Below are 24,117 nucleotides of genomic sequence, written 5' to 3'. Positions count from 1 at the left end.
TGAAACCGCTTTCTTTTTTTAAAAACAGATATTAGTTTTTAAAAGTCATAGATACTGTGAGTTCTGTAAATTAGTTCCTTTGTTTTGACTTATGAGCTTCAACTTCATCACAGAATAAAGAATGTAGGCCAAAGAAAGCATAATCAGTCACACATACAGAACAGTATTGTTTTTATAATTTGAAGCTTTCTGAATGGACAGGTTCAGTCCTGATGTAACTGTAAAGAGATTATTTAATGAATAGATTGAAAATACTACAAATGTTATTAACTTTAATCATTAGTAGTGTAAACAGCCCTATGTTACTAATTGCTATTCAAACTTAAAAACCTATTTTTGAATCCCCAAGAAAGTGGTAGGGATACACAATCATGTCACCTTGTACTTAGGAGAATGTCCATATATATTTTAATAGAAACTTTGGTTTTAGCAGAGAATCACAAACATTTAAAATAGTGGTTTTAATTGTCATTTTAAGTGTATCACAGGGGAAAGTGTACTTTAATTAAATATACATACAAGTGAGGCTGGCAAGGTTGAAAGCTATTCCTAATTTTGATAACTCTAAAAACTAGTTTGTACATGACAAGACAAGAAAAAGAGCAATTTACTTGAAGCAAGCAAGCAAAAAGTTCATGGTGTTTTGCATCCAACAGTATGACTTTTATGACAATAACGTACACACTGAGCACCCTAGATCTCTCTTTATATCCTAAAAAAATGGGTATTTACATTATTCATGAGCTGTACCAAATTTAAAGAAAGATCAATTGTACACTCACCCCTTAGTCAGGATAAACTGTCCTGGGGTGTACAGTGTTACACTATCATTAAAATTGTTTGCAAAAGGAACAGAGAACTAAACAAAATAAAACATCTTTCCCTCAGAGTGGGAGATCTTTTATTTGCTGTTAAAATCAACAAATACTATTGATAAAGTAAAAAAAAAAATGGAACGGGGGTCCACAAACATTATTTAAGTAAGCTGACCAATACACATTACAGCTTTGAAAATAAAAGCTATATATGTTACAAGCCCCAACTAGGCAGTGTCAAAATGACATCTATTTCCTTGCTTGCTTTGTGATCATAGCCCTTGGAGGTACTTCAGGTCTCACGGCACTGCTTTTTCTCTGCAGGCTGTAAAAGCTGAAGACAACACACTAGTGTCTCATCCACACTCATCAGGGCACCTGCTTTGCCAAGCTCTCCACAATAACTGGATGCAGAGAGTGACCAACTGTCTCTCTGCAAAAAACGTCTATCCGTTTTCAACCACCCGATGGGCTTTACATATAAGATCCAAATCATGCTTACGGAGAAATCTGCAACCACTTCTGCACCAAGTACAAAGCACGACCCTCTGTCATTTTCAAACCCCAGCCAAAAACACCCTCATCAGGGTCAGACCACAAAAAGTCACAAAGACAATCTTGATCTGGGTCACCGACTGGCTGCATAATTCACCAAATCCGCTCCACAGACTGGAGATCAGGTGACAGTCCTCCATGACAGCAGAATATTTTCTCATCCAGGATGACTGCTATCCATAAACAGTTAAAGTAGTCTGCGAAAGTTTTCCATACTTTAATGATATATCTTCTTTGATTCATGATAAAATCCCTAAATTCTACTGATACTGTCACATTCGTGGTTTCCTCTGAGAACAAAACAATCATGAGATATTTGGTTTTGTAAGCCAGTAAGAGGCAGAGTGCCCATTGACTGCGTTCCCTTGTTCACATAGTCCCCAGGAAACAGATAATTGCTTCTGGAGGGAAACCACTGTACTCAGAAAGTCACAGCAAATCATACAGGATTGCCCATGGCTATCACCGTGTATTTTGAATGGTGCTTCCAGTCCTAGTAGGATAGGCTGACTGAGAAAGCTCTCTCAGGGCTGTAATAACCACAGTCCTCCGATTTCCTGTCCCTGTAGCTGAACATTCTTGCCAGGCTTGGACCCTCTCCCTTGCAGCAGCCATCAGGTGATGCTGTCATCGCCTTCCCGTTGCCGCTGGCCCCACCTGGGATCCTCACGTCCTTCCCCATCCCAGCAGCACAGAGACGGTGCTGCAGCAGCCCCAGAAACCGCAGCCGCCCCCCATCACCCCCAGCGACTCCGCTCGTTGCCTCCTCCTCCTTGCCCTACTGGAATTGTGAGAGCTAAAGCAGGGACATTTTTAAACCGGATAATCTCAAAAAGTTTCTATAGCTACACGACTGCTCAAGCTCTAGAAAGTGAGGACATTTACCACAACTAAACAACTCAAGCAAATAAAAACCTTTATGTTACCAAAGGAACTTTTAATAAAGAGGAAATCTCTTAAAAGACAAAATAAAACATTTGGCCTGTCGTGTTTAGTTATGACAAATTTCCCGCATCTTAGATTGTCTCATTAATCTCACCATATGATTGGGCCAGTATGTTTTAAGTTAGTGTGCTTTTTAAAGATAAGCTTTTATTAAGGAATGGAGTTGGGCCAGAAAAGAAATTCTCAATAGAGTTGAAGTCCCTGAGTAGAAAGAGATCTTCCAAACTGTTTCATATGAAGAAGGAGAGGGAGAGAGAAGGGACAGATCACCGCTACACTTGATATTAGCTTAAAACTCCACCGAACAGTTCATATTCAAATCTTTCTCTTAGTGTTTTCCCTCTTAGTTTTGATATAAAACATTAAATAACCAGTGAGGTGCAATATTCTAATAAAATTAAGATTCCCTGTGGCACACTTATTATTCGGGTAGGTAACTAGACTGGAACAGGACAAGACATAAGGGCAAGACACGGAGAGACTGTGGCACTTTCATCTTCCTGCAAAGCCCCTTATTCTTCAGCCTGAGGAGAAGGTATGGATTAGGTAGTTTATAATGAGCGATCTTTAAACTGAAAAATAGTTAAATTTGAATTCTGCTTCACAGCTAAGAACGTCAAGACTATGGCACACAGCTGCGTGTGTGGGGTGGATACACAGAGGCCTGAGTCTGGGACTTGGCACCTGAAAAATTTAAAGGAAGAAAAGAAAGGGGCAGGGAAGAAAGAAAGCTAACATTGGTGGAAAACTCGAGTCTGGGACACCTTCAGAGTCTTTGAACTCTGGAAGCTTTCTGTGAAGCAAATCTTTCCATGCTTCTTAAAAACACAAGCCATTTCCCTGGGGGTCAGAGAAGGGCTCCTGTTGCTTACTTTTTACTTCCAGTCTACTCAGAAATACCCTGACGCTGATCCTTCTGGTAGGAGGTAAGTTCTCTCTGTTCTGAGGACAATCATTAGGTATTAAAACAAGTAAAAATGAAAAATAAAGATAAAAAAGGTTAGTCAAGCATCACAAAGCAGTTTCAAAGTAAGGCCAATTTTTTTAATTGACAAGAATTTCAGTCAACATTTTCTTTCTTCACCTTAAACTTGTATCATCCTTCAGAACAAGAAGCTAAAAATCAAACACAATTGGCCTGCCTAAACATGGATTGCGTGTGTGCCTGCTAAGCCTCTTCAGTCGTGTCTGACTCTGTGCAACCCTATGGACTGTAGCCGGCCAGGCTCCTCCGACCATGGGATTCCTCAGGGAAGAATACTGGAGTGGGTTACCATGCTCACCTCCAGGGAATCTCAGAACCAGGGATCGAACCTGCGTCTCTTACGTCTCCTGCCTGCGCAGGCGAGTTCTTTACCACTAGCGCCACCTGGGGGTGAGATAATCTAATAAGTTACTTCCTTAAAAAGGTGTCCACTGTGCAAGAAACCAAGCCTAGAATCGTTAATTAGGCCCTGTTGATAAGATTCATTGACTGTGTTAACAAATACCATGATCCTACTTTTCTTTATTCCCTTCCCTTTTCCCTATCCTCCTCCATCATTTAATTTGGAATAGACTATTAGTTTAGTTTGACTGTTATATGTCAATATAAACTAATAGCTCAGATGGTAAAGAATCTGCCTGCAATGCAGGAGACCTCTGGGTCAGGAAAATCACCTGGAGAAGGAAATTTCAAACCACTCCAGTATCCTCGGAGAATTCCACGGACAGAAGAGTCTGGTGGGCTATATAGCTCATGAGGTTGCAAACAGTCAGACACAACTAAGTGACACACACACAAACTAATAGACATGTCAGATAGAAAAGAGGTTTCCAAACACTTGAACTAATCTGGACCATGATTCTGCTGTGAACTGTATGTTTATGCACCATGTTATTCTATTATTTGGATGCTGATACAAAATTTCTGTTGTTGTTCTATTGATTTGTTGCATGTTGATTGCCATATATATAGTGGTCACATATACTATTAAAAGTTCAAACTAATCAAAAATAGAATTATCATTTTAAAATTAGTAATTTATCTGCTTATATCTTGAAACTATCTGACCTACAAAAATTATTAATTACACAAAGGAAAAGGAAACTAAACTTACATCATCCATTTCTGTCTTCATTTTAAATTCCATTTCTTTCACAGTTTTTGTACTCAGAGTCTTTGCTCTAGAATGAAAGCATATATAAAATATATAATTTGCAAGTTACTACATTAACCATGAAGAAATAAAAAAGGATGAGTCACTTCATTATAACAATTAGAAAGTATCTAGAGTGGGTTCCACACTACATCCCAACTGTTCATAAGACACTGGTAAATGTGTATCTCTCTGGGATGCTCAGAAATAAAGTAACAGCACAGCCATCTAAACTGAGATTTTTAAAATGTAATTTATCTCACCTGGGCTCCAAGCTATCCTATCTTCAAGGTGTAGGAGGTGAATTGACAAAGAAAGAGTGAGCAGTAAGGGAAAAGGCTAGAAAGTATATGGTTTGTCAGAAATCTTGTGTAAAATCCAGGAAGTAAAGAGGAAATCAATAGTAAGATAGGATCAGATAACAATGAATATATATATATATATATATATATATATAGAGAGAGAGAGAGAGAGAGAGAGAGAGAGACACTCTATAAGGGGTTCATGATCTGAGCCACAGTCAGCTCCCACTCTTGTTTTTGCTGACTGCATAGAACTTCTCCATCTTCAGCTGCAAAGAATATGATCAATCTGATTTTGGCATTGCCCATCCGGTGATATCCATGTGTAGAATCGTCTCTTGTGTTGTTAGAAGAGGGTGTTTGCTATGATCAATGCGTTCTCTTGGCAAAACTGTTAGCCTTTGCCCTGCTTCATTTCATACTCCAAAGTCAAATCTGCCTGTTACTCCAGGTATCTCGACTTCCTACTTTTGCATTCTAGTCCCCTACAATGAAAGGACATCTTTTTTGGTGTTAGGTCTTGTATGTCTTCACAGAACTGTTCAACTTCAGCTTCTTTGGCACTAGTGGCTGGAGAATTGACTTGGATTACTATGATATTGAATGGTTTGCCTTGGAAAGAGAGAACATTCTGTAATTTTTGAGACTGCACCCAAGTACTGCATTTCAGACTTTTTTGTTGACTATGAGGGCTACTCCATTTCTTCTAAGGGATTCTTGCCCACAGTAGTAGATATAATGGTCATCTGAACTAAATTCACCCATTTCAGTCCATTATAGTTCACTGATTCCTAAAATCTCAATGTTCACTCTTGCCATCTCCTGTTTGACCACTTTCATTTTACCTTGATTTATGGACCTAACATTCCAGGTTCCTATGCAATGCTGCTCTTTACAGCATCAGACTTTGCTTCCATCACCAGTCACATCCACAACTGGGCATTGTTTTCACTTTGGCTTCTTCTCTTCATTCTTTTTGGCGTTATTTCCCCACTCTTCTCCAGTAACATGTTAGGCACCTACTGACCTGGGGAGTTCATCTTTCACTGTCATATCTTTTTGCCTTTTCATACTGTTCATGGGGTTTTCAAGGCCAGAATATGGAAGTGGTTTGCCATTCTCTTCTCCAGGGGACCACATTCTGTCAGAACTCTCCACCATGACCCGACCGTCTTGTATGCAGGTCAAGAAGCAACAGTTAGAACTGGACATGGAAAAACGGACTGGCTCCAAACTGGGAAAGAAGTACACCAAGGCTGCATATTGTCACCCTGCCTTTTTAATTTATATGCAGACTACGTCATGCGAAATGCTGGGCTGGATGAAGCATAAGCTGGAATCAAGATTGCCGGAAGAAATATCATTAACCTCAGATATGCAGATGACACCACCCTTATAGCAGAAAGTGAAGAAAAACTAAAGAGCCTCTTGAAAGTGGAAGAGGAGGGTGAAAAAATTGGCTTAAAACTCAACATTCAAAAAAAAAAAAAACTCAACATTCAAAAAACTAAGATCATGGTCCTATCACTCCATGGCAAATAGATGGGGAAACAATGGAAACCATGACAGACTTTCTTTTCATGGGCTCCAAAATCACTGCAGATGGTGACTGCAGCCATGAAATTGAAAGATGCTTACTCCTTGGAAGAAAAGCTATGACCAGCCTAGACAGCATATTAAAAAGCAGAGACATTCCTTTGCTGACAAAGGTCCATCTAGTCAAAGCTACGGTTTTTCCAGTAGTCATGTGTAGATGTGAGAGTTGGACCATAAAGAAAGCTGAGCGCTGAAGAATTGATGCTTTTGGACTGTGATGTTGGAAAAAACTCTTGAGAGTCCCTTGGACTGCAAGGAGATCCAACCAGTTCATCCTAAAGGAAATCAACGCTGAATATTCATTGGAAGGACTGATGCTGAAGCTGGAACTCCAATACTTTGGCCACCTGACGCAAAGAACTAACTCATTGGAAAAGACCCTGATGCTAGGAAAGATTGAAGGAAGAGAAGAAGGGGATGATAGAGGATGATAGAGGATTGGATGTTATCGCTGACTCAATGGACATGAGTTTGAGCAAGCTCCGGGAGATGGTGATGGACAGGGAGGACTGGCGTGCTGCAGTCCGTGGGGCCACAAAGAATGAGACATCACTGAGCAACTGAACTGCACTGATAGACTCTATAACAATTGAATCTATAGAGATAAAACTTTAATTTTTAAGAATACATTATTTCACAAAGAATTTCAAAAGAACGATAAGATATGAGTAGAAGCTTTATCAGATGGTGAAAACTGAGCAAACAAAAAAATAATCAAAATATGGAATGCTTTACAGATGTTTAGTGAAAAAACAAAAGCAATGCACTTTTCAATAAGTTATCTGGAAAAAGTAACTAAATTAATACAACTTCAGAAAAATTAAATGTATTGAGGCTACTTAACTTTTCAAATGATTACACTGCTATATTGTTTGGCTCTCATTAGAGACTATATCCATTCCCTTAATTAAAAAAAAAAAGTAACTCTATAATGCAGTATATGGCTATGAGGCTAATTAATTCACTTTAATAGTTTTTATATATTCTATTTTATAGCTATTACAAAATATTTCTCCTCCATTAAGGCCATTTCTTCTCCATTAAGACTAACATTGTTATATATCACACGTAGATAAAAACTTTTGTTTCTAGCTTTAAATCTAAAAGCATGAGATTATAATATCATCTATTCCACAGAAGTAAAAGTAACTGCCAACACCATTTATTTTGCTGCTGTGCCAGAATAAACAGCATTTAAATAATATCTTACCTTGGGAAGCGACCGATCACGATAGCTACGGTACACACAACGCCAAACAGCAGCCCGACGTTGGCAGCAAAACATACTGTGAATAAGTATGTGCTGACCCATATGCCCTGGGAGAGAACGGGAGGCAGAGTGCATGGGTCCTTTCGTATGCTCGTCTTCCTCCTGATTGCTAAGTCCTCACAGTCTTGCTCTACAACATCCCTGTGATGAAATCTCTCAGCAAGAATACATCATTTAAGGAGTAGTAGACAAAAGCCCAGGGAAGTTGACAAGATGGCAGAGGACTAGGTGGATGTGGAGTACATCTCTCTCCACAATGCATCAGGAATACATCTGCAGATGGAGATCCCACAGAGCGCCAGCTGAGTACTGGCAGGAGTCCCTGACCACTGGGAAGGAATATATAGATCCACACAAAACGGGAGGACAGGGAATCCTGGTGTGCAGAAGTCCATGGGGTCACAAAGAGTTGGATACAACTTAGTGACTGAGCAACAAAAGAGGAAGAAGAGAGAAAGAAAGGGCCTGAGAAAAAATTCTGTGGCAATTATAGTTGAAAACTTCTCTAACATGGGAAAGGAAATGGCCAAACAAGTTTAAGAAGCACAGAGAGTTTCATATAAGACAAACTCAAGGAGAAGCACATCGAGACACTTATTAATCAAGCTAACAAAAATTACACCCAAAGAAAACAATAGTAAAAGCAAGAAGGGGAAAAGCAACAGGTAAAATAAAGAGAAACTATATGAGGTTAATAGCTGATCTCTCAGCAGAAACTCTGCAGGCCAGAAGGGAGTGGCAAGATATACCTAAAGTTATGAAAGGAAAAAACTTACAATCAAGATTACTCTATCCAGCAAAGATCACATTCAGATTTGAGGGAGAAACCTAAAGCTTTACAGACAAGCAAAAGTCAATTTAGCACCACCAAATCAGCTATACAACAAATGCTAAAGGAACTTTTAACGGCAGGAAACCCAAGAGAAGGAAAAGACCTACAAAAATAAACTCAGAACAATTAAGGAAATGCCCAAAGAAAAATATACACCAATAAGTACTTTAAATGTAAATGGGTTAAATGCTTCAACCAAAAGACATAGACTAGCTGAATAGATACAGAAATAAGACCCTTATATATGCTCTCTAAAAGAGACCCACTTCAGACCTAGGGGCATATACAGATTGAAAGTGAGAGGATAGAAAATTGTATTTCAGGCAAATGGAAATCAAAAGAAACCCAGAGTAGCAATTCGCATATCAGACAAATAGACCTTATAAGCAATTCACATATCAGACAAATAGACCTTAAAATAAAAAACATTACAAGAGGTAAAGAAGGATGATACATAATAATCAAGTTATCAATCTAAGAAGAAAACAGAACATTGTAAATAGTCACGCACCCAACATAGGAGCACCTCAACACATAAGGCAAACAGTAACAGACATAAAAGAGAAATCAAGAGCAACACAATAAGAGTAGGGGACTTTTCCACCAATTGACAGGTCTTCCGGGCAGAAAATTAATAAGGAAACACAAGCTTCAAATTACACATTAGATCAGATGAACCTAATGGATATCTTCAGAGCATTCCAGCCAATGCACTGGAAAACACCTTCTCTTCAAGTGCACATGGAACATTCTCAGGATAGGTCACATCTTGGATCACAAATCAAGCTTTACTAAATCTAAGAAAATTGAAATTGTAACAGGTATCTTCTCTGACCACAATGTTATAACAGTTGATATTAATAATAGGAAAGAAACTGTAAAAAGGCACAAACACATGGAGATTTAAACAATCTACTTCTTAATAGCCAACAGGTTACTAAAAAGGTTTCTTAAATACCTTTAGACCAATGACACTGAAAACACGATGACCCAAAAACCTATTGGGAAGTTCTAAGAGGGAAGTATATAGCAATGCAATCCTATCTCAAGAAATAGGAAAAAATATCAAATAGACAATGTAATGCAACTGGGAAAAGAACAAAAAACAAACAAAAAACACAGAAAGTAAGTAGAAGTAAATAAATCATAAGATGAGAAAAGAAATAAATAAAAAAGAAATGAAAGAAAAATGCCAAAGATCAATAAAACTAAAAACTCGTTCTTTGAGAAGAAAAACAAAATTCATAAACCATTAGACAGACTTATCAAGATAAAAAGAAGGAAGACTCAAATGAACAAAATTAGAAATGAAAAATGAGAGGTTGCAACAGACACTGCAGAAATACAAAGGATCATAAGAGACTACCACGAGCAAGTATATGCCAATAAAATGGACAACCTAGAAAAAGATGGACAAATTCTTAGAAAATTACAATCTCTAAGACTGAACAAAGAATAAACAGAAATACAAACAGATCACTCTCAAGCATGTAAATCGAAATTGTGATTTTAAAAAAACCTCCCAAAAACAAAACCCAGGGCTACATGGCTTCACAGATGAATTCTATCAAATGTTTAGAGAAGAGTTAATGCTGTTGCTCCTTAAATTCTTCCCAAAAAATTGCTGAGGAAGGAACACTAATGAACTCATTCTAGAAGGCCACCATTACCCTGATGCCAAAACTGGAAAAGACATCACAAAAAAGGAAAATTACAGGTCAATATCAAAGGTAAACATAGATGAAAAATTTCTGAACAAAATTCCAGCAAACAGAATCCAACAACACATTAAAAACATCATGCACCATGATTAATTAGGGTTTAATCCTATGGATACTTCGATATATGCAAATCAATCAATGTTACATACCATATTAACAAATTGAAAGATAAAAATCATATGATATTCTTGATAGATGCAGAAGAAGCTTTTTACAATATTCAGCACCCGTTTGTGATAACAATTCTTCAGAAAATAGGCATAGACAGAACCTATGTCAACCTAATAAAGGCCATATATGAGAAACCCACAGCAAATATTATTCTCAAAGGTGAAAAGCTGAAAGCATTTTCTCTAATATCAGGAACAAGTTGAGAGTGCCCACTATCACCATTATTTTTCAATATAGCTTTGGAAGCCCTAGCCATGGCAATCAGAGAAGAAAAAGAAATAAAAGGAATCTAGATGAAAAAAGAAGTAAAATTCTCACTGTTTACAGATGATATGGTACTATACATAGTAAATCCTAAAGACACTACCAGAAAATTACTAGAGGTTATCAATGAATTTAATAAAGTCACAGGATACAAAATCAATACACAGAAATACCTTGCATTCTTATATACGAACAATGATAAATCAGAAAGAAAAATTAAGGAATTAATTCCATTCACTATTGCAACACATAAAATGAAATAAAAGACCAAGGAATATACCAGGAGACAAAAGACCTGTATGCAGAAAATTAAGACACTGGTGAAAAAATCAGAGATGACATAAACAGATGGAGAGATACACCATCTTCTTAGACTGGGAGAATAAATATTGTGAAAATGACTATACTAACCAAAGTAATTCAGATTCAATGCAAACTCTATCAAATTAACATTGACAGTTCTCAGAGCACTGGAACAATAAAATTTACAATGTCTATGGAAACATAAAAGACTCCAAATAGCCAGAGCAATCTTGAGGAAGAACAATGGAGCTGGAGGAGTCAATTTTCCTGACGTTAGACTGCACTCTACAGCTACAGTGAATATGGTACTCACAGGTCCAGCTGCCTCTCAGGATCCTTCTTTCTGGCATACATCTTGGCTGAGCAATGCGCGTGCCACCAGGAAACACCAGGAAGGAGTCAGAATGATTGACCAAAGACATCCTGGAAAGTAATACTCTCACCATAAAACCTAAGACTGTGAGCCACGTGGCCGAGCAGTTCCCCTGGATTCCTTTAGCCGACTGCTCTCCACCCAGGCATACCTTCCGAATAAAGTCCCTTTTGCATTGTCAGAAAAAATGAATAAACAAAAGAGCATGATCCTGACACAAAACAGAAATACAGGCTGATGGAGAAACGACAGCCTCTTCCAGAAGTCATGCTGGGAATGCTGGACAAGTGTAAGTACACGTAAAAAAACGAAATTGGAACACTTCCTAATACGTACACAAAAATAAACTCAAAATGCGTTAAAGACCTAAATGTAAGCCCAAAAGGCTATACAACTCTTAGAGGAAAACATAGGCAGAATACTCTTCTACATAAATCATAGCAAGATCCTCTTTGAGCCACTTCCTAAAGTAATGAAAACAAAAATAAGCATAAACAAATGGGACTAATTTAACTTAAAAGCCTTTGCACAGCAAAGGAAATCATAAACAAGATGAAAAGACAATCCTCAGAATGAGAGAAAATAGTTGGAAATGAAATAGCTGACAAAGGATTAATCTCCAAAACATATAAGCAGCTCATGCAGCAAGCTCAATATCAGAAAAACAAACAATCCAATCTAAAAATAGGTAGAAGACCTAAACAGACACTTCTCTGAAAAAGACATACAGCTGGCCAGCAAACACAGGGAAAAAAATGCTCAGTATCACTCATTATTAGAGAAATGCAAATCAAAAGTACAATGAGGTATTACCTTACATTAGTCAGAAACGCCATCATAAAAAAATCTACAAAAAATAAATGTTGGAGAGGATGTGGAAAAAAGGCAAACTTGTTTCATTGTTAGTGGGAAAGTAAATTGATAGAGCCCCTATGGAGACATTATGAAGATTTCTTTACAAACTAGGAATAAAAACACTACAAGACCCAGATATATATTAATATATGCAAGGTAGGTATCTAGTGGGAAGTTTCTGGATAACACAGGAAGTTCAAACTCGTGCCCTCTGACAACCAGGGGTGGTGGGATGGGTTGGAGAGTGGGAAGAAGGTTCAATAAAGAGGGGACATATGTACCCTTATAGCTGATTCACATTGCTGTATGGCAGAAAGCAACACAATATTCTAAAGCAATTATCCTCCAATTAAAAATAAATTATATATATTTTTATAAATTAAATTATATATGTGTGTGTGTGTGTGTGTGTGTGTGTGTGTGTGTGTGTGTTAGTCACTCAGTTGTGTCCAACTCTTTGTGACTCCGTGGACTGTAGCCCGCCAGGTTTCTATGTCCATGGGATTCTCCAGGCAAGAATGCTGGAGTGGCTTGCCATTCCCTTCTCCAGCGGATCTTCCAGACCCAGGGATCAAACCCGCATCTCCTGCATCGTAGGCAGATTCTTTACCATTTGAGCTACAGGGAGGCATATATATATATATATATATGTACCACATAACCAACCTGTTTCACTACTGGGTAATTACCTGAGAGAAATAAAAATATATGTTCACACAAACACACACACAAAGTCCAGAAAAACAGAAACAAATCCACACTCCATCAGACTCCCTGTGGCAGAGGTTAATGGAAAGGCAAAGTGAAAAAGTTCAGTCTTTTATATAGAGATGTTGCCAACTGCTAATTCAATACTCACAAACACTTTATTTAAAATCTGTAAATTGTTGGTTTATGTGTTTGGTTCAAAAGCATGATGTAATTTTCCACTATTTTCTCATTTAATGTAATAATATTACAAATAAAACTGAATACTTTCAGTCATTTTCAATGGCATTCTCTTTTCTAGGACTGCTATAAAAAGAACCAAGGTAGCTTACTACTAATGATGCATAAGGCTCTCTAGTTTACTTATTAGGGTATAGTTGGTTTACAATGTTGTGTGTTTCTGCTGCACCACAGAGTGAATCAGCCTGTAAGTATACATCAATTTGCCAACAAAGATCTGTCTAGTCAAGGCTATGGTTTTTCCAGTGGTCATGTATGGATGTGAGAGTTGGCCTATAAAGAAAGCTGAGCACTGAAGCATCAATGCTTTTGAACTGTGGTGTTGGACAAGACTCTTGAGAGTCCCTTGGACTGCGAGGAGATCCAACCAGTCCATCCTAAAGGAGATCAGTCCTGAATATTCATTGGAAGGACTGATGCTGAAGCTGAACCTCCAATACTTCGGCCACCTGATAGGAAGAACTGATTCATTGGAAAAGACCCTGATGCTGGGAAAGATTGTAGGTGGAAGGAGAAGGGGGTGACTGAAGATGAGATGGTTGGATGGCATCACTGGCTCAATAGATATGAGTTTGAGTAAGCTCTGGGAGTTGATGATGGACAGGGAGGCCTGGCATGCTACGTTCCATGGGGTCGCAGAGTCGGACAGGACTGAGTGACTGAACTGAGCTGAACTGAACTTTTACATGTATCCCCACCCTCTTGGATCTCCATTCCACCCGTCTAGATCACCACCGTGCCCTGAGCTGAGCACCCTGCACTACGCAGCAGGTTCCCACTGGCCTCACACACAGTAGGGTATATATGTCAGCCTCACAATCCATCTTACCCCACCGCCTGCCCCATCATGTCCACATGTCCAGCCTCTGCATCTGCATCTCTGTTCCTGCCCTGAAGATAGGTTGATCTGCACCATCTTTCTACATTCCACATACATACATTATTCTATGATATTTGGTTTTCTCTTTCTGCATATTTCACTCCTTATGACAGTCTCTAGGTCAATCCATATCTCTACAGATGACCCATTTTTGTTCCTTTTTATAGCTGAATGATATTTCATTGCATAAATATATATATATATATATGTATACATATATATAGTTTCTCATTTGCTAAGTCATGTCCAACTCTGCGATCCCTTGGATGGCAGCACGCCAAGCTTCCCTGTCCTTCACTATCTCCCTGAGTTTACTCAAACTAATGTTAGTTTGAGTTAGTGATGCCATCTCATCCTCTGACATTTCCTAGAGATCTCTCTCCTTCCATTATGATAATGTCCTCCCCCTTATGCGATTAATGAGTTTCTTATCAATACCTTTATCATGGGATTATCAATAGCTTGTTAAATAACTTTGCATTTTCTCAGTTTTTCTATTTCCATGTGCCACTTCATATATCACCTTAAAAACGTCTTGTTCCTTCATCAGCCTGGTTAATTTTGGCCTCTTGGACTGCCTAAAACATACTATTCCTTCAAGTCTCAGTCCACATTTCAGCTCTGTTCTAACTCTTCTGTATTAACCCAGTCCAAACTAAATGTTTCAGCTTCTACTTTTCTCCAGTGCCAACTTCTTACTTTTGCTTCTGTTATGTTGTATCATGCCTCACATAACAGTTAACGTGTCTGTGTCTGCAGGCTGCACAGATATCAGTGTCTGAAGAGGATAAGTACTTCTTTATTCATCTCTGCATTTTCACATAACACCTAGTACTGTACCTTGGTAGGAGCTCAGTAATATTGAGATATAAGAGGAGCGTTATTAAATTAGGCTCCAGCATAAATAATCCTCTGAAGTCTCTCAGAGTAAAGAATTTGAAGGAGGAGTACATAGATAATTGCTTTTCAATATGGTAAATGCCATAATAGAGCTAAGCAGAGTCTAGTCATAAAATAGCTCACCCATCTATGGGAGGGAGAGAATACTGAATGTTCTCACATAGACACATTTCTCTAGAACAAGCATACTAAAAACTGATGTTAGTAGAATCCATATTTTATAGTATAATTTAATCTATTCCTTTATGTTATGTTGTTAGCCGCTCAGTCGTGTCTGACTCTTTGCAGCTCCGTGGACTGTAGCCCACCAGGCTCCTTTGTCCATGGAATTCTCCAGGTCAGAATACTGGAGTGGGTTGCCATCGCCTTCTCCAGGGGGTCTTCCCAATCCAGGGGTCGAACTCTCGTCTCTCGCATTGCAGGCAGATTCTTCACCACCTGAGCCTCCAGAGGAATGTTTTCCTAACAATATACTATTAACATAATATTCTTCTCAATGTAACTCATTTAAAAAAACAATTCATGAGACTTTGCATTTAGAATGAATATGGTCACCATTTGGAGAAGGAAATGGCAACCCACTCTAGTATTCTAGCCTGGGAAATCCCATGAACAGAAGAGCCTAGGGAGCTACGGTCCATGGGACTGTAAAGATTTGGACATGACTGAGTGACTGAGAACATGGTCACTATTAATATGTTTATCCTATGTCAATGAAGTATATGTTTCTTAGAAATTAATGCTGGCTTTTCATATATGTTATATATAGTCATATTTCTACTAGCTGTTTCTTGATGATCTTAACTTCTATAATCAATTCATAATGGAAACTGGGAATTCACAAACCATTCAAGTGACAACATTTTTTAGAAAGGTCTTAAACAGCACATCAGTCAAAACTTGATACAATTCCATTTCTGTTCTTATAAAAACATTTTATAGTTTCATGTTTTAAGACTTTGAAAAAAAATTATAGTCTGTAAATAAGTAAAAACTGTTTGTAAAATGTAAATCTCAAATGGCTAAAACTATCTTCTGCAAACGGAACTATTAAAGCTTATTTTGTAACATGTGTTTAAGCCAAGAGAGCAATTTTAGGTTAAACTTCTACTTACCCAGTCAATTTTATCCACATTCCAGTATTTTTTTAAATCTCGAAACTGTATTAGCATTCCCTTCAGTCCCACAACAATAATACTTGCAAGAACACACTACAAATAAAAAATAAGCTGATGAAGATGCAAGATAAAGACTTTAATCTAAATTTAAAAGAATCAAGGTATTTTATGTCTTTGTTTTCTAAATACTTACTAGAGAATAGTTATCATCATTTAGAAGACTAAAGTAATATTCATTTTGTTTAGAACTAACCTATTATTGTACTTTAAGAACATAATATCAGTTCTAGAAAAGTCACAGGGTAGATGTTATTCCATTCTTAAAAAAAGGAGGAAATAAAAAGAAAAGTAGTGAATTATAAGGGTGAATGTGATAAGACTGAATGTCCTGTTAACTTTATAATAATTATTCATTGCCATTTGTTTGCAATTTATTGCAAAAATTCAGTGTATCATGTATTTCTTTAATCATCTTGAATATAAATTATCTGGTTGCATCAGAATATATTTATAAGTCTCTTGAGAAATAAAGTTGATTATTTGGAAGATCCTGTCATGAAAATGATTTTTTCTTATTACATGAACGAAGAATTAGAACAAGAACTGTCTCTGGATCCCTGAAGACCAGCATCTTGCAAAATGTGTCCCAGGACTGCAAAAAGCAAGGCAGATACCCACACTAATGTTCTGAGTCACTTTGTATAAAGATGTATCAAGGGTGGCAAGAAATATTTTGTTCCCTACTCTCTTACCCAGCATGCATTTTCTAAGAGTCTAAATTTTATAAACTTCTTCCAAAGTCTATTTCTTATAACAGAGATTGCTTAATTCTACCTTCCAACTGAATACAGAATAAATCTAATTAAATGAAAACAGCCATGGTACCCTCCCATACCTTACCCATCAAATGTGGGCTCTTACACACATTACTTATGCCACAAAACTTCTCAGATTTAGGATCACTGAGGTTGTTCTTCAAAGAAATGCTTAAAATGGAATGACTCTCTTTAATGTTAAATTTTAAAATTAAATAATAAAAAGTACTGCTTACCATGGGCAGCCAGTAGAGCAAAGGCCCTACTGCATAGATGACTATCAGGACAAAAATGCAAGATACTAGACAAGCCACCTGCAAAACACAAGACAGGCAGAAAAAGAAATCCTTGAATATTTTTGTTATTCCAAAGTTAAAGGGGGGACAAGATAATCTTAGTTCTTCTTGATAAGAAGAAACAAAATGTTGGCACGTGATTGTTAAATTATACAGACTGTCGTTATCTACATTGTGTAGTTGAAGGAACCCAAACATGACAGGTGACAAACTAGTACAATGAAATTCAGTCAGCACTGAGAGAAAAGCCACTCTACACAAAGAAATAGGACACTGCCAACTATTATCCCACATCACAGTTTTCCGTTGTTTAATGGTGAAAATGGCATTTCAGTTGTACTTAAGCCTACTGTTGTTCACCTGACCTCCCTTCTCATTTCTTAGTTATGTGAGTAATAACTGAATACACACAGCTTTAGGGGTTTTCTGGGCTGATGACAAATTTCCACAGAAGCCTTTGCTCTCTTCTTAGGAGTCCTTCGTTAGTATGAAACAGTTATATGGGATTATGGAAGCAGTCTCTACAGTGAAGCAAACAATTTTATTAATCCTAAAAAATCATTAGCATTGTGTTTTAACCAACTCAATATGTTGACAAAAGGCAATTCAAAACAGCTCACTTCTAACTAAGCTCCACTTGATGGAGAACCAGTTTCACAGAAACAATTGTTCACATCTTAATAGAAACATTTAGCCAAACTGTCAGCCTACCAAGAGAAAAGAGGCTTTCCCAGGACCAAAAAAATACCTAAAATATCATAATGGAGGAATCAAAGGAAACTGGAGTGGTTAAAAATAAACATATAGACAAATAATCAATAGTAAGGTCTCAGAGCAACTCAGAGCACACTGCTAGTGGGACTTAAGATATGGCACAGCCACTTCCAAAAAAAGTTCGGCAGTTTCTCATGAAGTAATGTCTGACCTAAAACTACCCAAGAGAAATGAAAACTTATGCCTATCAACATACATGTAAATATTTATAGCAGTTGTATTCATAAACACCAAAACTGTAAATAATTAAATTGCTTACCAATTGGTGAATAGATAAATTTTGGTACATCCTTACAATAGAATACTACTCAATAATAAAAAGAATAGACTATTCACACATGTAACAGCATGGATTAAACTCAAAATCATAAAACTAAGAGAAAGAAACTGATACAAGTTCCTTCCATATTTAGTGGAACTCCTCTACAGCATTATATAGCATATAAAAGGGAAAAATCCTTCTGTGGGAAATAAGTCATTAGGGAACTAGAGGTTGTTAGGGAAGTTCTAATACACTAAACTGCCACTAAACTGATCATTTAGGAGTAATTGGTGATTTTATATGAGTTTTTAAATGACAACATATTATGCCTGTCATTCCACTAGACTGAAAAAAGCTCGTTGTCAGAAGGCAGGTTATAGAATTCATTCAGATATCCCCATAAGTGATTCAGTATATCCATGTTCATGTGGAAAGAAAAAGGCGCCAATTGTTAAACTGCACTTCATGTCAAAAGACAATGGCATGCAGTGTTGCTGTGAGACCTTTATCAAACACTTACAAAGGTACCTTAATCTTATTTGCAGCTATGAACTTGAGACAGCTAGACTCTAAACTCCTTTGAAGGATTTGAGGGACATAAAGGCAAAGTGACTTTCCCAAGGTCACAGAGCTAAGAATTAGAAGGAATACAGATTGTGAACTGAATTAGATCCATAAAGTCAAATATATTTCAAGTTTCTAGATACCTTACATACACTAAAGCTGTTAGAGAAGCTACAACCTAATTAAATAATTCTTTTTAAAAACAGTAAACTTCAACTACCTTCAAGATTTTCTCTAAAGATTACTTATCTTTTATTTACACAGTTTTTTGTAAATACATTAACAATAGTGTGCTCACTGAACTATAATTTCAGTCTTATTGTTAAAATAAGAGTTAAATGGATCTTACTTTCAAAGGATGACAAACAACGGGTGAAAAAAAACTATTTGTTTACCTTAGATAGTAAGTCATATAATGAAACAGACTATGTAATCAAATAGCTTATGTCAGCTCTTTAATGCATTTAATCTTTGTTGATGCCCTAGATCAAAAGACAAGGGCATCTAATTAGATAAGAAATTCTTATCAGTTATGCTCAGGGTATCTACTCCTCGGGCATAGAAATCAATAATATAATAGTTTCCACTCTCAAAACTCAAAATACTGACACTCTTTGTCTCCATAAATAAGAGACCCAGGTACTAAAGTTTGAATTTGGAAAACGCCTTTAAAAGCATTCAGTCCAAGCCACTGTTCCGTAGATAACCAACTCAGTCACTATACACTGAGGCTAAACTAAGGTGAGATATTTGCAATGCTATAACAGACTTCTCTGACTTTAGACTTCTATAATAACACAGTTATGCTATGTTTTCAAGTATTACCCACATTCTGAACATCCATAACTTTGTACATGAAGTGCTACTTTCTTATATACCTCTGACTTACCTAGAAAAAAGTTTAAAGGCAAATTATAACCAGAAGGGAGATAAACTTGTTTCCTTTATTAAACTCAGAAAACAAACAAAGTTAAATGCCTCCTTCTTAATAAGTTCCAGCTTAACTTAGACTGCAACTAGTAGGAAAAAACTGCTCACACATTTAATTAACCAGAGGACAAACATTTTTCTAGGCATTTTAGTTTTCTTTAACTCATTCCATTTCATGGTAATTATATATACACAGATAACTTTTTATTCTAAAGTTGTAACTATTCATGTTTATGCTAACTCTGGTACAGGATAATGAAATAATCTATATTTTCTTCTCGTTACATTCTCAAACAAATATTATCTGTGTTACAGGTTACTTACAAAGATGACTATGCAAACATCAGTGTTAACCTTTTCCTAAGGGAAAACTATCCTGAATATTCATTGGAAGGACTGATGCTGAAGCTGAAGCTATCCAACACTTTGGCCACCTGATGCAAAGAACTGACTCTTGAAAAGACCCTGATGCTGGGAAAGATTGAAGGTGGGAGGAGAAAAGGACAATAGAAGATGAGATGGTTGGATGGCATCACTGACTCAATGGACATGAGTTTGAGTAAACTCCGGGAGTTGGTGATGGACAGGGAGTCCTGGCGTGCTGCAGTCCGTGGGGTCACAAAGAGTCGGACACGACTGAGTGACTGAACTGAACTGAACTGAACCTTGAGAAATAGAGTATTTCCTGCTGTATCTGTAAAAGGATGTCACCGCCATCAGGGATTGCAGCCCTCCAGTGTGAGCTCCTGGGCTCCTAAGGGCACCCGGGGAAGAAGAATCCCTGTGATCCGGCAGCCACTCCCTGCGGTGCACCTCAGAGAAGCTCAGGGTGTGAAAAACACAAAACACTGGTCCCAGATGGCGGAGGAACGTATGAAAGGAGCGATTTCAGGGAGCCCAGACTCTCATATCTTCCCCTACCTAGAAAAGCACCAAATTCCTTAACTTGAATATATCTGGCTTCCTTTTATAATAATGTTTTGATTTTCACACTACTTGCTCTTTGTTGCAAAACCTCTCCATGATTTTACTCCTTCCCTGGCTTCCTCGGATCAGTTTTCTCAGGGTCCCTTGAGATGCTGTCCTCCAGGCTTGAACTCCTAAAAATTCCCACTGAATAAAGCATAACTGGGCTTCCCCTATGGCTCAGCTGGTAAAGAATCCACCTGCAATGTGGGAGACCTGTGTTCAGTCCCTGGGTTGGGAAGATCCCCTGGAGAAGGGAAAGGTTACCCACTCCAGTATTCTGGCCTGGAGAATTCCAGGGACTGGATATAGTCAATGGAGTTGCAAAGAGTCGGACACAACTGAGCAACTTTCACTAAAGCATAACTCTCAACTTTTAGGTTGTGAATATTTGTTTTAAGTTGACAGTTATGGCAACCACGAAGAAGGATCCCTCTCCTCTGCCTGAATCCTATGAGGGTCTTAAGCCTTGGTACCAGCAGAGGCTCCATGTGCCCATCGACCACCTCAGGGAGTCCAGATGAATTTGAGTGAGTTTTTCGTGGTTCTAGGATCTCCCATTATTGATGATTTTAAGTTTCAGTTGATGGGGGACAAGGCTATCCTTGAAACTTGGTTTCAAGAAGACGTACCTGGGTTGCTCAGTTTAGATACTGAGTGACATCCTCAGTTGAAGGACTGGGAAGGTTTTACTCAAGTCAGGCACGAAGTGGGTTATCCCCAGTGTAAAAGACACCTGGAAGAAATAGCTTGGATACTGACTGGTGGTTATCCTCAGTTTAGAGACCGGGAAGGCTTTGCTCAGCTAAACACTGAGAGTCCCTCGGACTATAAGGAGATCCAGCCAGTCCCTCCTAAAGATCAGTCCTGGGTGTTCACTGGAAGGACTGATGCTGAAGCTGAAACGTCAATACTTTGGCCACCTGATGCAAAGAATTGACTCATTGGAAAAGACCCTGATGCTGGGAAAGATTGAGGGCAGGAGAAGGGGACGACAGAGAATGAGATGGTTGGATGGCATCACCAACTCAATGGACATGAGTTTGGGTAAACTCTGGGAGTTGGTGATGGACAGGGAGGCCTGGCGTGCTGCAGTCCATGGGGTTGCAAAGAGTCAGACATGACTGAGCAACTGAACTTGATCCTAAGCCTGATTTCAAATGAAAGCATTTTCCTGATTTCAAATGTACTATATTAAGTGAGAATAAAAGCTATTGCCTGACTTATTCTGTTCCTTCTTAAACCAGCAAAATTGACTAGTTTTATAATCATCCAATACTTTTATTTTTCATTCACTCTTTCCACACTTACTGTGCTAAGTGCTATGTGCTTAGCCATGTACTAAGTCTTGGGTTGGACACTGATGATACGGAGAACAAAAGCAGACAGGGACTTTCTAGGAGCTGAAGTCAAGAGCAGAAGGCAGACATCAATCGTATAATCACACCGATAAACATGTAAAGTCCAATAGAGCTAAGGTCTCTGAAGAAAAGAATACAGTTGGCCCAGAAGTCTTAGTGAAATCTGATGAATGGGAGGAGTTAACTTAGAAGGGAAGAGAAGGCAGCCACTGAGACCAAACGGATAAAAGGAAGACACCAGAGCTCTCGAGGAAGAAGGCGCAGGACTGGAGAACTGAGAGTGAGGCGGAGAACAGTGCAGGATGAGGCTGCAGGGGGAAGCACAGAGTTTGGGTAGCTGAAAGGTCAGAAAGCTAAGACCTTTCATGGGCTCTGGGAGGAAGGAACAAGGCCCTATCTGCATTTTAAAAGCGATCTTTCTACAGAAATACTCATAGTGTTTCTGAATAAGAAAGAGTCAATTGGTGAAATGATTAGCCTGAAAGTTGAAAGATTTTCATTCTTCTAGAGTAATTTACTGGGTATAAGTCTAGTATCTACGACAGAAAGAAATATTTTAAGGGATTACTTTGTGAAGTCTTGTCTCGTGGAAAGCTGGTTTCACAAATAGCCTATTTAGAACAAAACTTTTAAGACTTGGCTGTCCCAGGGCCTTCTTCAAATCATGTCTGTTATCCCCACGTAAACTTAATAGTTGTAACGCCAAAATGACTACCATGGGAAAACATCTTCAATTGAGGTATGCACATTAAGTCAGATTACTTCCCTGTGCAACTTAATGGGACTAGTTGAGCAGATTATGGATGATCTCAACAAGCAAAACAGCATAAAAATATAGTGCTGCTGAGCTTCGCTTCTGTGAATTAGTATTTTGTGAAGTGCCTTTTATTTCTTCTGAAGTCTAATGAAGAGAATACCATGAAGAACTGATGGAAGGAAATCTCACACACTCATCCTTGTAAGAAACCAGGCGGAAATCACTATAGAATCCTCGAATTCTACAGATGTAAGTTTTCAGAGTAAGGAATGATATTTGAGTACACTATGTATGAAACATTCAAATTTAGATTACAAATATTTGAGAGTTGGCAAAAATGCTTGTGCCAATGCACATTATGAACTTATGCTTTAAATCATGAACCACTCTAAAAATCAAATATCATGTAAAACAGCACTGAATGAGAATTACACATCCTTGCTGATGTGTTGTGGCAATAATATGTCATATTATTATAGAATCAGAATTTGTTACTGCTTCCCATCTGCTCCATGATACATTCATCAATAATTTTATTAGTTTTATGCTATATTTTAATGTTTATTTACCCATCTTTTTCTTGCCACTCTCCCCCAAGGTCAAGAACTATATATTTTTCAAATTTACTCTTCTACAACACCCCCAAAAGGACTTAATATAAGGTAGGCTACTAAAAAATGGATTTCCCAGGTTACTCAGCAGGTAAAGATTCCACTTGCAATGCAAGAGACACCAGCTGAATCCCTGGTCCAGGAAGATGCTACATGCTGCAGAGCAACAAAGCCGTGTGCCCCAGCCCCTGAGCCCACGTGCTGCAACGACTGAAGCCCATGTCCAGAGCCCAGGCCCTGGAACAAGAGGAGCGCTGCATGCGAAGCCCACGCAGGGCAACAAAGGCACCCCCACCAAATGCAACCAGAGAAAGCCAGAGTGCAGCAACCAAGACACATCACAACCAACTAATAACACAGAAAAAGCCTAAAAAGAAAATAAAATATGCATGAATTGTTTTAACAATGGTTAGCTGTTCATGTTAATTTTTTAAATCAACACACATATGAATTTCCTTGTATAGAACAGTGCTTAAGAATGCAAGATTTGGAGTAAATCTATCTGGGTTCAAATCTCGGCTCTGCCACTTCCTAGCTCCGTGACCTGGGTAAGTTAGTTTAACCCTCTTTTCCTCAATGTTCTCATGTGGAAACCTAGAATAATAATTATGCCTCCTTCATAGAGTTTCCTAAAACATTAAATGAGTTCATTTATTAAAAAAAAAGTATGACATGCAATGCCTGGCATATAACTCAATATATGCTTCCACCACCACCACCATCCTTATCATCACAGAATCATCTTAATTGCCACCGTTGATAATTTTACTAGTATCCAGCATCCACTACTATACA

General features: G+C 38.0%; 1 protein-coding gene and 1 pseudogene across 4 annotated transcripts in view; both read right to left on the bottom strand.

Moving 5' to 3' along the window:
- SLC26A7 (solute carrier family 26 member 7) overlaps positions 1–24,117 on the bottom strand; it is a 131,120-nt gene that overhangs the window by 33,235 nt on the left and 73,768 nt on the right. For 3 of the 4 annotated variants that reach the window (XM_065902496.1, XM_065902498.1, XM_065902497.1), the window contains 4 exons: positions 17,038–17,115; positions 15,984–16,079; positions 7,562–7,668; positions 4,415–4,481 (listed from right to left, as the gene is read on the bottom strand). In XM_065902496.1, the coding sequence (XP_065758568.1) occupies positions 4,415–4,481; positions 7,562–7,668; positions 15,984–16,079; positions 17,038–17,115 (348 nt within the window). The remainder of the gene's footprint in view (positions 1–4,414; positions 4,482–7,561; positions 7,669–15,983; positions 16,080–17,037; positions 17,116–24,117) is intronic. The other variant, XM_065902499.1, reaches the window with a different exon arrangement.
- LOC136145182 (serine/threonine-protein phosphatase PP1-gamma catalytic subunit pseudogene) lies at positions 1,065–1,984 on the bottom strand (annotated as a pseudogene).

Source organism: Muntiacus reevesi, chromosome 12 (genome assembly GCF_963930625.1).
Source record: "Muntiacus reevesi chromosome 12, mMunRee1.1, whole genome shotgun sequence".
Lineage (NCBI taxonomy): Eukaryota > Metazoa > Chordata > Mammalia > Artiodactyla > Cervidae > Muntiacus > Muntiacus reevesi.
Note: the sequence above shows the minus strand (reverse complement) of the source record. Positions and strands in the feature narration are given on the sequence as shown.